This window comes from Ammospiza nelsoni, chromosome 19, assembly GCF_027579445.1.
Source record: "Ammospiza nelsoni isolate bAmmNel1 chromosome 19, bAmmNel1.pri, whole genome shotgun sequence".
Classification (NCBI taxonomy): domain Eukaryota; kingdom Metazoa; phylum Chordata; class Aves; order Passeriformes; family Passerellidae; genus Ammospiza; species Ammospiza nelsoni.
The window spans coordinates 2,045,407-2,060,191 of record NC_080651.1 but is presented as its reverse complement, the minus strand read 5'-3'; the positions used below and the strand labels follow the sequence as shown (position 1 = coordinate 2,060,191).

The 14,785-nt window shown below is 41.5% G+C and overlaps 1 protein-coding gene across 1 annotated transcript in view; it reads right to left on the bottom strand.

The window, feature by feature from the left end:
• Positions 1-14,785, bottom strand: part of SMURF2 (SMAD specific E3 ubiquitin protein ligase 2) — a 60,728-nt gene that overhangs the window by 6,896 nt on the left and 39,047 nt on the right. The window contains exons 6-15 of the mRNA XM_059485592.1: positions 13,543-13,627; positions 12,196-12,279; positions 10,062-10,264; positions 9,806-9,890; positions 7,686-7,844; positions 3,739-3,949; positions 2,180-2,283; positions 1,195-1,309; positions 608-786; positions 33-170 (exon numbers count right to left, since the gene is read on the bottom strand). Of these exons, the coding sequence (XP_059341575.1) occupies positions 33-170; positions 608-786; positions 1,195-1,309; positions 2,180-2,283; positions 3,739-3,949; positions 7,686-7,844; positions 9,806-9,890; positions 10,062-10,264; positions 12,196-12,279; positions 13,543-13,627 (1,363 nt within the window). The remainder of the gene's footprint in view (positions 1-32; positions 171-607; positions 787-1,194; positions 1,310-2,179; positions 2,284-3,738; positions 3,950-7,685; positions 7,845-9,805; positions 9,891-10,061; positions 10,265-12,195; positions 12,280-13,542; positions 13,628-14,785) is intronic.

Genomic DNA, 14,785 nt, shown 5'->3' with positions numbered 1-14,785 from the left:
GAAAAACAGTCTGGGAAAAGCTCCTGATGTACCTGACATATTCCTTTTTGTTCTCCTCGGTCACGGGGATGCTTTTGCCGTTGGGTTTCAGCTCGTGCTGGATGATCTCCCCGTAGGCGTTGTGCTCCACACAGAACGTGTGGTCCAGGACCCCGGTGATGTCGTTCTCACTGGTGCAAAGAAAGCAGCAAATGACTGAGGGAAAACAAATTCTGCAAATATATTACAGCCATGTTCTACATGACAGAAGCACAATTTCGTTTTTCAATGGCATTTCGAAGCCCTGCCTGGATGTAGAAGGTGAACATACAGTTTTACTATGTTGCATTTTAAAATCTTTATCAAAGTTTCCATGTTATATTTTAATAATCTGTTACTGTTAATAATAGGTAAAATTAATAAATTAATATTAACTCCACACACCTCCCCCCTAAAATTTGAGTAGCTTGAGCATTTTTAGCCTTAAAGAAGCTGAATTGTGTGAGAGATAGTTCTTAAATCTGCCTGAGAAGGAGATCAAAATACACCTCATTTCCAGGATTTAGGACCATTATCACATAACAGAGCCAGCATTCTAACATCCTGAGGTACCCTACAGAGTACATACAGTATCCAGACTAAGCTGTTGTGGAGATCAGGGTCCACCAGTTCCATGTCATCCAAAGTAATTGGCTTCCCAAGCAGCTGCTTGTAGAAAGGCAACGTGAAGCCGCCGTCAATGTAGTGCCCGTGGAACACAGCCATCCCCATGATCCTGCCCACAAAGTGGAAATAGGACAAGTGTTCCTGGAACAGAGCAGAGACAAGGCCATGCTGCTGAGTGACACCCCCACTGCTGAGCATGAGAGAAAATTTCAACACCCAGAAAAGAAGAAAACCCCAAGCCCAAACCCTGTGCAGAGGTTTTGTTTTGTTTCATGGCACACTGAGTATTTTACTTCCAGTCCAGGAGTCTTACAAGTAATAATCAAACTGAATTTCTCCCAAAGGAATCATAAATTGACATCTGACAGAAAATTAAGAACACGTTTGCAAAGTCTGATCAGCGCTAAAAAGAAACCATCATATAATTGTACAAATTCAGTGTCCAGCAGTAGCAATTGTAAGAATTTGGCTCCTGAGTGTTGAGCCCTGCCCAGGTGTGTGTTTGGTTTCTCAGAAATGCCAGATTTACAGCACTGGCACCAGCCCTACCGGGTTGACGGCGGAGTCGGGGTTGATCTGCAGCGTGTAAATGTCATCCCGGGAGTACTGGAAGAGCCCATAGTATGGATTCAGCATCTCATGGGACAGCAGGTACAGCCACTCCCTGGAAAACAAAATCTTTTATTGGAACTCTAGAGACAAATGCATTGTGACACTGAGAATCATTCCAAAAGTCTGGTTTTTAAAATTTTACTATTAAACATAAATGTGAAGGAAGTTATCTCTGAACATGCTGAGATATGGCTGAAATCAGAATTATTTTTACTAGCTCAGTAACCACACAACACCTGACAGCTGTCCAAGATTTTCCTTCAGATTACTCATCTCCAAGAGAGTTTCTGACTGTGATTCTCCTATATCCATTACACACTAAGACAAGACATTATGTATTCACTTAAATAGAGGGATGTTGGAATCAAAGCTCTTGATATAAATAATCTTTAAGGTAATGGATATATTTAGTTCAAGTTTTAATTATGTGTTCACAAATCAGTAAATAATGGTCTGACAATTGGGCATGTCATTTTTTTATAAGAGAAAAGTAACCTCAGACTATTGACAGACTGAAGTTGCCCACCAACTGCTGGTGGCAACATTTTGCTTCAAACAGCAGTGACAGTTTGCAATTAAGCATATTTTTTGGTTAAAATTGTGCATAAAGACAAGTATTTAGTGGTATATATTCTCAGATACCCAAACTTCACTAACCAAAGAAAAATATGTTAATTTCTATAGATACCAAAACCTCTCACATATGACAGATATTTGACATGATGAGTAATTTGCATTTTATTTTCAAGAAATTAGTTCTTTTTTTTGAAGCATTTTTTTCTTTTACAATGCTACCTAGAGCCTTATGTTCTTCTGACATTTAATCTGTTACTGAAATAAAAACAAATGAGAATAATACAAAAGAAGATGGGCTGGTTGAGGATTCAAAGCACAGGGGAAGGACAGAGGAGCCACTGTTTACCTGGCCACACCTCCATAATCAAGGCCCTCCTCCCCACGGAATTTTATCATCAATCGTTTCCACAGGTCTTTTGGCCTCATCTTCATGACTTGCCGGTAGGATTCCTGTAAACACACAACACTTCCCTTTATTAACTGCTGTTTACAGAGAAAAAGCTGCTGCTGGGTATTGGAAATGAAGGGAGTTTCAGACTTGAGTCCAAAGGGAACACTCTTAAAGGGGACATTATTTTCCTGATCTTCATCAGTTGCTCAAATCACAGATTGTTTCTTCATTTTCTCCAAATGTGACAACACTTGTCAAATAAACTGATGAGAAGCTGAGAAGAACCACCTCCCATTAAATTTCCAGGGGTGAGCAGTGATCAGAACATTGTCCCTCATTCTCACATTACTGATACAATTTTTTTATAAGTTAACTCCTTTAGTTTTCCATAAGAGCTCCTAGTTTTTGCAGCCTGAAAAGCCAAGAGTGGAGTTTGTACTTTGGGTAAAACACATGTGCCAGCCTCCAAGAAGCACCTGAAGAATGGAATCAGCAATGCCATCCCAGTAAAACCACAGGATTATTCCTCTGTCAGTAAGTGTTCACCAAAAAAACACAGAAAGCAAGTTGAAAGGGAGAACAAATGCAAAGGAATTAGAGAAAAAAAGAAAAGTCTGGTTCCTATTTATGTCCAGTACCAGCCCCAAGCTCTGCCTCTACAGGACAGAGGAGGCAGGTGGGTGTGTGGGGACCCAACACACTGGGCTGAACAAGAACATCGTAATTCTGTAGCCTTCCCTCCCTTCTTCTTTAAGTTGCTTACAAAGTGATCTGACTCTCCATAGGGAAGACCAACACAAATCTTTCTTGGCTGGGAAAAACTGTGACAACACAGTGGGGAGATCAAGTTTGTGGGTGGGGTAAAACTGCAACAGGGATGGGTGGGATGGGTGAAAGTCCTCAAAAGGACAAACTGTTCTCCAGAAAAGGCCAATGAATTATAAATGTGTTTAGTCAAGTCAACAGAATGATTCTGCTGAATCACATCCCAAAACAGAATGCAGAGACGCCACTGTGGGCATCTCTGGCCATTCAGAAGCCCAGACAGTTGTAAAACTGGTCTGATTGTGGAGAGAGAATTCAGATCAATGATAAGAAATCCAAACTCTGAAGAGGAATCCTTTTCAGTAGTAGTTTTACTTAAGATACACTGTATCAAAGATCACTAATAATAGAGCTGAATTTTTAACATCCCCTCTAAAACACTCATCAGCTTCTCAAATACACGGAAGGAGGGAGACAGGACTGTAAGACACATGAAGTGCTCAGACTCCTTCCCCAGTCCCTGACAAGGGCTGCACATCTCCAGCCACAGAGAAAGTTTGCCTTGATTTAGGTAGAGACATCTATGTCAATTACATGTCAGTGCTGGCATCCCCCTGGAATGGCTCCTCCTCACCACGGTACAATCCCAGTTTTAACTGCAGCCCCCGAGGTTCCATCTAAGTGAACAACTCCTTTACACAGCTACAAACAACCCCCTTGTTATAAAACGGGTCAAAATCTCGAGTTACCTCAAAAATCTCCTCCCTGGAGACCTCGATCCGACAGTGGCCAGCCTGGGGCTGCTGCTGGGACAGCTCCTGCCTCAGGATCTTCAGCTTCTGCACCAGGTCCCGCTTGTAGCGCGGCACCGTCAGGCACTCGGCCTCGTCCGGGAGCTGGCACAGGGACACCACCTGCTGCTGCTGCTGCTGCTGCTGGTCCTTCAGCTGGTTCTGCCGGCTGCAACACACACAGCAGCCTCAGACACCCTTCATCCAGCCCCTGCTCCCTCCTGAAACCTGCAGGCATTCTACCTAAACTGCTTCCAATTTATTGTGATTATTACTGTGATTACGCTGAAAACGTCTGGGGCCAGTAAAGAATAAATTCAGAGCGATTTTATCCTGACTAAAGACATATGGCTCTGTCTTTCTTGGCAACTATCAGGTGGTTTTAGGGCTTGTTATTTCTATTAGTGCTACTCTACAAAGTATGCAAAAGGTTACAGCACATACAATAAGGTATTATCCATACAATTTCACTACTAAGCTGCTGACACTGAATTTCTCAGAGACCGTTTCCATATTTCCTTTGTGTGTTTTCCCTTCCTCCATTTTAAAATTCAGGGATCTGCCAAACACTCTGCCTCTAATCTCCAGTCAATACCATAGTCTGTTTTAAATGGCTTGTCTGGAAAAGAGCAAGCTTACAAAAAGATGTTTGTACTGGCAGCTTGGCAAGGACCTTGTCCCTTGTACCTGGCCTGGTCTGGACCACAGGAATGTGGGAGTTCACATGGAACTAATTGGCACAGATAAACAAGGATTTTTACTAGCAATTCAAAGAGATTTGGTAAATCTGACTTCTTACTAGGAAAAGTAAATGGATCATGTTGCAGAGATGTTCTCTCTGGGTCGTTTCTTGTACACAGTGAGTGGATATTTTTATAGCTTTTTAGTATGGCATTCCCAAGCAACACAGGATAAAAACTGTATTTTTAAAGCCTAAGAATATCATCTCTCTGTGGAGCACATGAGAATACCCTACATTTACTGGATAAATAAGAAACATTACAATTTAGAATGTTTTCCAGTGGAAAGCTAGTTCTTCTTGTTTTTTAAATAGATGGAACCAAACACAGTTTTAATGTATTTTATAATTTCATTTCAGAAATTAAATTTTAAATTTCTAAATTATAATAAATTTATTATAATTTTAAAATTTAATGTATTTTAGAATTTAAATGAAATTTACATGTCAATGTCTGTTTTGAGACAAGGCCTAGTAGAAAACTCTCCTGGCCAACCAAAATTCACCTCCAGAGTTTTCCACAGGGACATCCAGAAAAATACAAATCATTGTAATAATTTAGACACACACTGGCTCTGGTTCTGTGGCTCTATGTCATTTGTGCCACATGCATGGCAATTTTCACTTGTGATTAGTTTTAAATATGGATCTCATTTAAACTGTATTTACTTGATACACAAATTAAGACTAAATTCTTATTCTATAGTCTGGAATTTCTAATTCCATAAGGAGGATTAAGTGAAAATATTCCTTGTATAGGACTACCAGAAAAGGCCATATTTATATATTAAAGTGAGCACCCCTCCATACCACATTTAAGGGTAAAAAGTTCCCCAAAGCACAAAGTTAGACAGGGTCATTCTTAAAGGAAATGTAATGTCTGAAAAAAGCATGATTTTAGCATCAAATGAAATCATTACTTTTTCACCACACAGTGCTTCCCAAAATAAGGAAGTACTAGGAGGAGAAAAATAAAATGCCATCTTCCAGATTTGACTAAAAATGATCAGTGCACTATTAGCTAAAGAACCTGCAGTGTTTGAGGTCATTAAATCTCATTTCTCAGTTTGTTTTCACAGCTGAGTGACCGTGCTTGATTCCATACAGTGCTTGAAGGATACAACTAAATACTTTTCAGGTGCTATTACTTATCAAAATTATCACAAACTCTTGGTCAATCTCTTAGAACAGAACTGGGTAACAAGTCTGATTATTTTCATAACTTACAATGTCATAACTGGAAGAACAAATGGCTTTACTCAGATCAATAGAAAAAGTATCACTGAGAGTGAATTCTTTCTCATTTGAGCCTATAACTCTATCACACCCATCCCACATGAAGTCTAAACTTATTTCTCAGATAATTTACAAAATGACAGGCCTAAGGCAAACTACTTTTTTTGTTTGTTTGTTTTTTAAAGAACAAATAAGGAGGTGGGCTCAAGGCAGGGGAAACTTTCACACATCCTGTTTGGTGTAATAACAGAATAAACACCAAAAATGATTTATCAGGCAGCAGACTTTGCTGATGACACTGTTGGGTGAGTTTCTGAAATCCTTTCCTAATGAAAGACAGATGGACAAATGAGGCACTTCAGCACACTGTAGGAGAACTCTAAGTTCAAATAAATGCTAAATGGTTCTGTGATTCTGGAAATTAAAAGTCAAATTGGATTTTCCAGCTAACAAAGGTAGCTCTGTTATCTGTCCTCCACAATCCAGAACTGGCTACTGTGCCCCTTCTGCCATTTCAAAACAAACCCACCTGAGGAGGCCAGCTTGTCAAATACACCCAGTTCACTGAGCTTTCTACAGCTTCAGGACTGCACTGCTGTAGCTGTGAGGGTCTGAAGTTTTTCTTGAAGTAAAATAACTGAATCTGAATTGATTTTAGGAACTTTTCTGTGTTTCAAACATGAACATGCTCCTTCACTGCTGATATTTTTCAAGATAATTTTATTTTCAAACTACCAATTTCAATTCAGCTAAAAGGAGTAGTGATTTGTTTTAAACTAAATAATAAACAACACTCGAAGTTTCTGGATGATGGCAGCTTACTGAAGTCCTGTAACATACACATATAAAACCGATGATTTCTCTAACATATTTTCTGTATTTAGGCTCCTTTCCCTCTTGGGGTGTGATTTCAAGTGTATATTGGGTAGAGGCTAGACAGCTTTAGTGTAATGCATTAAAAACATGCTGTCTCCTGGATATGACTTTCCATTCCTCAGCTTTGTCTTTTCGTGCTTGTTCCCATTATTCTTTCCTTCAGCTTTTCTTCCCAATGATTCACTTCCTCTCAGGACTATTCCTCCTACTGACTCCTCACCCAGGGCTGCCTGGCTTTCCATCCAACCAACTCTTCATTGTTTCTTCCACTTAACACCTACTCAATACTTTACAGGTGTTTCCCAAGATTATTAAAAGGTATTAGCAGGAGAAACAATAGAATCAAACTCCCAAGTACCTCATACAAGCCGTCTGAGAGGAAAAAATGAGAGAAAAAAGGAAATACTTGTTTGCTGTTTGGTTTCCATTTTTAGTAGAAAATCCCCAGTGTGTAATGAGTGCCTAGGGGATAAAACACGAGCCAGAATTCTTTTAAGTCTCTCCTTTTCTTTTTAAAACTGTGAGATGAAATTATGATATCAAAACACGAAGGCAGAAAAAATGCGGTTCCTATTTTATCCTTTTTGTAAAACAACGGAGTTAAATTATTGGGGCCTTGTTTTGAGAACATATCAACTAGTGCTACTCTAAAACTGAAGGCAGGAGCCGAGTTATTTCTCCTTTACTCCAGGAGAATAGCTGGGCACTTGTGCACCCCTTCCTAACTCATCAGTATTTGACACCACTGGCTCACACACAACTTATTTTAAAACAAGTCCTTCATAGCTGAAAATAGAACGAAGTACAACGAAAACAAAGTGTCTCTCTTGCTGTTAGGAAAAAAAAAAAAAATCTATGGGCCAGCAGACAGCATTTGCTTCCCTCCCCCTGTGCATCACAACAGCCACATTCCTGCCTAAACGCTCCTGCAGGCTCTTTTCAAGCTCATCTTTGCCGTGAAACAGGGTAAGTTGGTGATGTGTCAAAGAATTACTCCTTAAAGGCTCCGGGAATGGCAGAGCACATCCCGACCCACAGCAGGCTCCAGACTCACTTCAGGACCAAGTGCAGGTTTGCAGAGAGCCGCGGGTCCGTGAACTGCGTCGTTCTGTTGTTATGGTCAACAAAATAAACCCTGCCCGTCGCTGTATTTCGGATCTCCCATCCAGGAGGCAGCGGACCAAGCTCTTCACAATTGATGTTGCTAAGATCCCTGTGAAAACAAATATAAAATGAAAAATACCTCAGCAATTGGCCTCCGAGCCAAACAAGCGTAAATGTAACAGAACAATTCCATGAAGTCTGAGAAAATGTATTGTCTCAGAAACCTGATCTGTTCAGCTGGAATCTCTGCTCCCAAGGTACGAGCCCACCACAGCAAAAACACACACCCCAGAACACATGCCGTGGGGAAAAAATTCTTATCAAATAGCCCTCATTCTGCAAACTAACTTCAGCTGTTAAATTAATAAAGGCTTCAAACAAAAATAAAGACCATTGCCATATTTGTCAAAATGGAATTGCAGTTCTGCACCAATTCTGACAGAAAACATTTTTTAAAACAACATTAGTCACGTAAGGAGCTGTGAATCACACTTTAGAAACTCATACAAAACAAAACTGTATTTCTGAAGAGTTAGACTTTCCATGAAGAATTACACATGGGATGTGCATGGCACTGGCTGCTTTGCCCCAGAACCCCAGGAGCCTGTGGGAAGCAAACAGCTCTCTCTCTAACTATTTCAAATCAAGTAGATGAACAATGACTCAGCTCTGCCCTGAGCAATGCAGAGGTGGCTCAATAGGTCTCAAGAAAAATTCTGCTGAAATTAGGAAGATGTAAATTCATTCCAGAGCCTCACTGAAAACAAACGCTGGTCTCCAAAAATACACACTGATTATTCATGGATGCAATTCACACCTCAGACCCCTCACACTGTCCAGTGCAGCTCTTCCCAAAGGTGTTCAGCTCTCCCAAAATCATGGGAGCTGAGGGAGGAAAGAGCCAAGGGACAGAATGCCTTAAAAGGTGCAGTCTGCAGGGATTCCAGAGACTCAAGGAGCCACTGATGGAAACATGGAAACAAGCTCTGGGATGGAACTGCTGCTGCTATTCCCCACGAACACACTGTTGCTGGACTGCAGGGATTACTTGTGCTGGATACATGGCTGTGGCTATTAGCCTCAAAAATACAATATTCCTCAGAAATGACATAAATTCTATCCTCATGCAAACAATTCTTGTTCTCAGAGACACTCCTGCTGTTTGTGCTGCCACACCTCAGGGCAGTGCTGAGTTAGACTGCACGCAGAACTATCACACCCCAAACTTAAGGATTAGATCTTCATATTATTTTTTTTTTAGAGCCTGTTTTTGCATAATACACAAGTGACTGACTTCCCACTAACTGCAGCCTCAGCTCTTCAGGCAGTGCATCAAACCTGCATCAAAGCAAGGTACAACCTTCCAACAGAAAAACAGTGACAAAACTCCATTTCAAAGCTGCCAATTTCAAACCACGCAAATCTCACACCACCATTCCTGACTTTAGGAGGCAAGTGTTTACAAGAGGATTTATTATCATTTACAACAGGATTTCTTGGTTATTTAAAGGACAATCAGAAGCTATCGATAATTTCCACTATCATCCTTTCCTTTCAAACACATCAGCAATAATCATGTGTACTTTCATGAACAGTATGTACATGTATATTGTGTAAATAAGGATATGGAATTTAAAATACTTAGGATTTGTTGTTTTCCAAGTGTTAAGATAATTGCAACAGGAAAAGCAGTTTGACTGTTTCAATTCAACCCACTTTTCACCAAAGTACCTTGATGGCACTTCTTTTGGAAGTGTTCAGATTCTACTCTTTGTTTCATTATTTTGCAGAGTACTAAAATCTGGACTTGGCTCTAAATCATATGCAAAATCTAGAATCAGTGAACTGTTCCTGTTTCCAAAACACTACTGTAATTTATTTCCCAGTTTTCCATTTTTTCATTACAATACCAACTTGAAGCAGACAGACTAATTCATTTTGATGAATGACATGTTAAAATAATGTATTAGGGGCCAAGAATCAGAAATATTAGCCAGAGAAAACTTTGAGGAGAGCACTGCTTAAGTGATTTTGATTTGAAATATTAAGGGTACTTCCATAATTTCTTACCTAGGTACTCTTGGATCGTGCCACGTGCTGACACCAGTTTGAGTATGCAGAAAATAGACCTGACCTTGCTGAGTTGTCCTTTGCTCTGTGAAATCAAGACAAATTAATAAATACAAGAACAAAAAATGAAGCATGGAGACTCACAAAGACCAATTTCCTTCAACCAAGGAATGCAAATACCTCCCACATGAGAAGACACAACCCATTTTCCCTGTTTCTTGAGCGCCCCACGAGTGACCCCGTGTGATTTCCATACCATATCCCTCAGGCAGGTCGGGAGGGGTGTGCAGGTGTGTCCTGCTCATGTAGTTCCTGTGCCTCTGCGAGCGCACCCTCCTCTCGGCCAGCCGCGGATCCGCCGCCTGCCCGCAGGACGCGCCGTTGGTGCCGCCGATGGGAGTGTTCTCATCCACCAGGCAGCTCAGGGGCCTGCCCGGGCTCGAGTACTCCGATGCTGGCCTGGGGACAGAGGGGAAAACTCAGTGTGGTGCCATGAGGGTCACACAGCACACCTGGGGGGGAGCAGCTGCACCCCGGGCCCAGTAGGACACCTCAACCGGAGCAGGTCTGTGCTCACCAGAGGAACCAGGCCTGTGCTCACCGGGCTCGAGTACTCTGATGCTGGCCTGGGGACAGAGGGACAACCTCAGTGTGGTGGCCATGAGGGTCACCTGTGGGGGAGCAGCTGCACCCTGAGCTCTGGGGACACCCCAGTGACCTGCCCAGCAGGACACCTCAACTGGAGCAGGTCCGTGCTCACCAGAGGAACCAGGCCCGTGCTCACCGGGCTCGAGTACTCTGATGCTGGCCTGGGGACAGCGGGGAAACTCAGTGTGGTGGCCATGAGGGTCACACAGCACACCTGGGGCGGAGCAGCTGCACCCCGAGCTCTGGGGACACCTCAACTGGAGCAGGAAGCTCCTGGTCCACGCTCACCAGAGGAACCAGGAACCTCCTCACCTCCTGTCACCACATTGCTCTTCACAGAGAAAAGCAAGGCACAATTCTTCCAAGAATATTTCTGGGTTTCGCGTTCTCAGACAAAGAAAAAACAATTCTTATCTCATTTACTGCTTCTGTGTTGTTCTCAAGTGGAATGCATCATGAAAGATTGTTTACCTGAAGGGAACTGATAATTGGATTCTGGTGTGAGTGTTTTGATTCACTGGCCAATTGAATCCCGGTGTGTGTGTGGGGACTGTGGGCTGACAGTCACGAGACTGTGAAGTTTGAGTTGAGTGCTTGGCAGACTCACTTTAGATGTAATATAGTGTAATAGAGTATAGAATAATATAATAAAGTAATTAATTAGCCTTCTGATAAGATGGATAAGTAGTAATTAGCCTTCTGATAAGATGGAGTCCTCCTCATCATTTCTCCCTGCCACTGGGGCTGTCTTGCTCCGATAACCTCCAAACTTTCTCACCTTGCCTTCGTGTGGCTGAGGAAGTGATCAGGCCTTGTTATTCCTTCTAACTTTTATGGAATGTTATTAGGCCAGGATGATGAAAAAGGGCTAAGCAAGAATAAAAGCAGTTGCTCACAAGAGCAGTGTGATTTTGTATCTCAATGCTGCTTTCAAAAGGATTTTAAATGGGTTAAAGGGGGATTTACAAGGTCACAAGAAATCCCCAATACAAATGATACATTTTGCATTTGTTTTTCTACCGTGTCTAGAGTTTAGAATGGGTATTTCAATATACCAGAATATACAATATACCAGAAATAGGAAAACAAAAAGCTGTTCAGTCCTTTCAATCCAAAACTGCAAACATGTATCAGAGCTGACAGTGTTAACAGTCCAGATTATTTAAAATCAAATATATCCATGCAGAGACCAGAATGATATTGAGAATGGAAGAGAACATCTGCAGGCACAGACAATCTACAGAGGATTCTGATAAAAATGCAATGACACTGCCTGCAGCACAGGCAACAGCAAAAGTGGCTTGAGGAACAGTTTCACAACACACATTTACAGTGATCAGAAAAAGTGATCACAATGATTTCCAAACACACTCTGCAGCCATCAGCTGTAGCTGTTCTGGGTTACATGGTCACAGAGCAAGGTCTGACAGCTACTCATGGTCTCACTTCTTCCCCCCTTTAAGATATCTGCAAAATGTAATCTCTGTATTTACAGAGCTCTACCACAGCATCTCTGCAAGAAAGCAAAGATATTACAACTAGGGCAGGGATAAAAGCAGTCAGAATGATCTTCTGAGTTAAACATTAGGCAGACTGAAGGAAAAGGATGCTGAAAAAGAAAGCATTCAGCTTGTGCAGAGTGACTGAGCAGAGGAATGAGCAACCCAATCCCCCTGTGAGAGCCCCTTGGAACTGCTCAATAACCAAACTCATCCTCCCACAGCATCCCAGGAACTCCTCACCGTGTGGGTCGCTCCCACTGCGTTGTCCTTGTGATGTGGTTTAGATACTGGATCCTTCCAGAAGCAGTCCTGCGCTCCTCCCACCTGCAGGGCACACAAAGGCACTGAGGGGCATTTCTAGGAAACCAGGGCACAGAATGTTTCCAACAGAAATGCCCAGCTCAGGAAGACTTACACTGCTATGAATCATGTTAGCTGAGTGAGGTGACAGGAAAAAACTGAGAGTTCAACTCTGAATGGTTGAACATATTCTTCCCTTGAACCAGGCACATCATTAACAGTATCACACCTTCATATTCAATAATGACTTGAATTCTAATTAAATCCAAATAGCCACATAAAGGAACTTCTTGGAAACATGTTTAATAATGCATTTAACTTCTTTTGACCACTGACTCCAAAAAATGCTTTCATAGCATCTTCATGCACTGCTTTCCTTCATTAAAAAGTCAGCTTCAAATAATGTGACTTTTGAATTATCACTAAATTTGCACACTGAAATGCACGAGGCTGTACAGCAAACTTTGAAGTTACACAATTAAGTGAGCAATATTTATGCAAGGAACATTCTGAAGTGAAAATTTAGAAGCATTTTCAGAAATGGTTTTGACTTATCTTGACTTCAAATTAACAAAAGAATGCTGTTACAGACCAGGATGATAATTTGCATTTCAAAATTCATCCTCTGAAAACTCATTTTCTCCTGTCTTTACCTGCCAAGAATCACATTCAGAAAGTCTGTGTTTGCTCTGAAGAAGTTGCTGACAGCACCAGAACCTAAACCAGAGTATTTTCCTGTGTTTGCAAAACTGTTCTAGGTGATAATGATGTCATTGACTCTCACAGGGACAAACAAGAATCCTAAACCCTACTTTTGGAAGGTAAATACAGCAAGAACTTGGGCTGCATTACCTTTCCCAGTCACGTTTTCTTCCCTAAGAGGTGCATGAAGAAGTTATCCATGTTTATCACAGTGGATCTACACCTCTGCATGGTGCTGCAGAAGGGCAGCCAGGCAGTGTGGTCACTTCCTTGCTACAAAACTACTGCATGCATAAGGCACTTTGCTGGCTGTGATTTAATCTGAAATATGTGTTTTCTTGGACAAGTTACTTTTCAAAGCATTTCTTTACGTATGTCACCCCCCCTTTTCCAAGTGGAGATAAGACAACAGCCAAACTATCAACTGCTCTGTGCACCCCAGCTGGCTCAGCTCCTGTTCTGAAGGCAGAGCTGCAGAACTCTGAATGCAAGATTTAAAATACTTTATTTGCAAACTGTCTCACTATCACAGAAGTCTGTTGCATGAGCTGCATTTGTGTTTACATCACAGGGATGTCAGCTTACCCGTCTGGTAAATCGTTATCGAACAAGCGACTGCAGTCCACAACTTGTCCTCCTGTGCCTATTCGGTCTCTGGACTGAAGACTGACTATTAGGATAATAAAAGAGTTATTAAAGATGTGGCATCTGAATGCAAATTGTGGTTACATTTGAAAGAGAATTGGTACAACCTGGAGGACTAAGCTGAGACAGATTCAGGATATTTTTTTCCTTCTCACAAATCAAAGATGTTTGCAAAGGAACTTGGTTTTCATACATGGAATTCTCTACATCTTACTTCCAAAAAAGTTAGCTTAAGGAATATGAGTACATGTTAAGGCAGAAAAGGAAGTGAACTGTGAAACTGCAATTAATTTTGTGTGTTGAGATGGACTGTGGCACTCAGCTGGTGGCAGTGGGTGCCACCTCACACACGGCTGGGACAGGCCAACAGCAGAACTCTGAACAGGAAGAGCTAAAATAAGGAATTCCTCCCTGGCTTTGACTCCTTCTCGCATATTTTGTGCACCCATGGGTTCCAACACACACACAGACACACAAACACAAAACCAGGCAAAATGTAACTGCTAGAAGCACTTTTAGATTTGGTTTATTGGCTACTTTCTAACACCAATAGTAAGAAGTCAAATGCAACTCAAAGCAGCCTGAAAAGCCCTTGCCTGCCCTCACCGAAACTGCTTCACTTTTAATTTTTTTTTTACATGATTCACTATAATGGGTATTTATGCCTGAAGCTTTTGTACCGCAATTATGAAAACAAAGATTTTTTTTTAGGCTGCTTTTGTTCCCAATATCACAGTTTGAAAGTGTCCAATCTGATAATTTATGACACTTGTGTTCCTGTGGGGTTGGGGTGTTTTTTTGATGTTTTGTTATGCCTTTAACAATAAAACAATTGCTTAAAAACCTAAATACGTGCTGTGGCCCACATTTCATGAGGTGGCATTAACATACCTCTGGACAACTGTCTTCAAGTCCTATTTATAAGCAGTGAAATGATTTTAACCTGGATGCAACCAAACTTTTGTAAAGATCAGAAAGTTTGAAAAGCTGGAGCACAACTGACAGATTTTGCCTGAGACCCCAAATTTTCAACAACAACATGTTTTGAAGCTTAGAACTCAACAGACCAACCCAGGGAGCTCTGGAGTACCTGCTGCATTCCTAACCACATTAACCCCTCATGGTCCATGAACTCTAACATTACAGAACAACTTCAGAGGGAAAGACACCTTTAAATTCAACC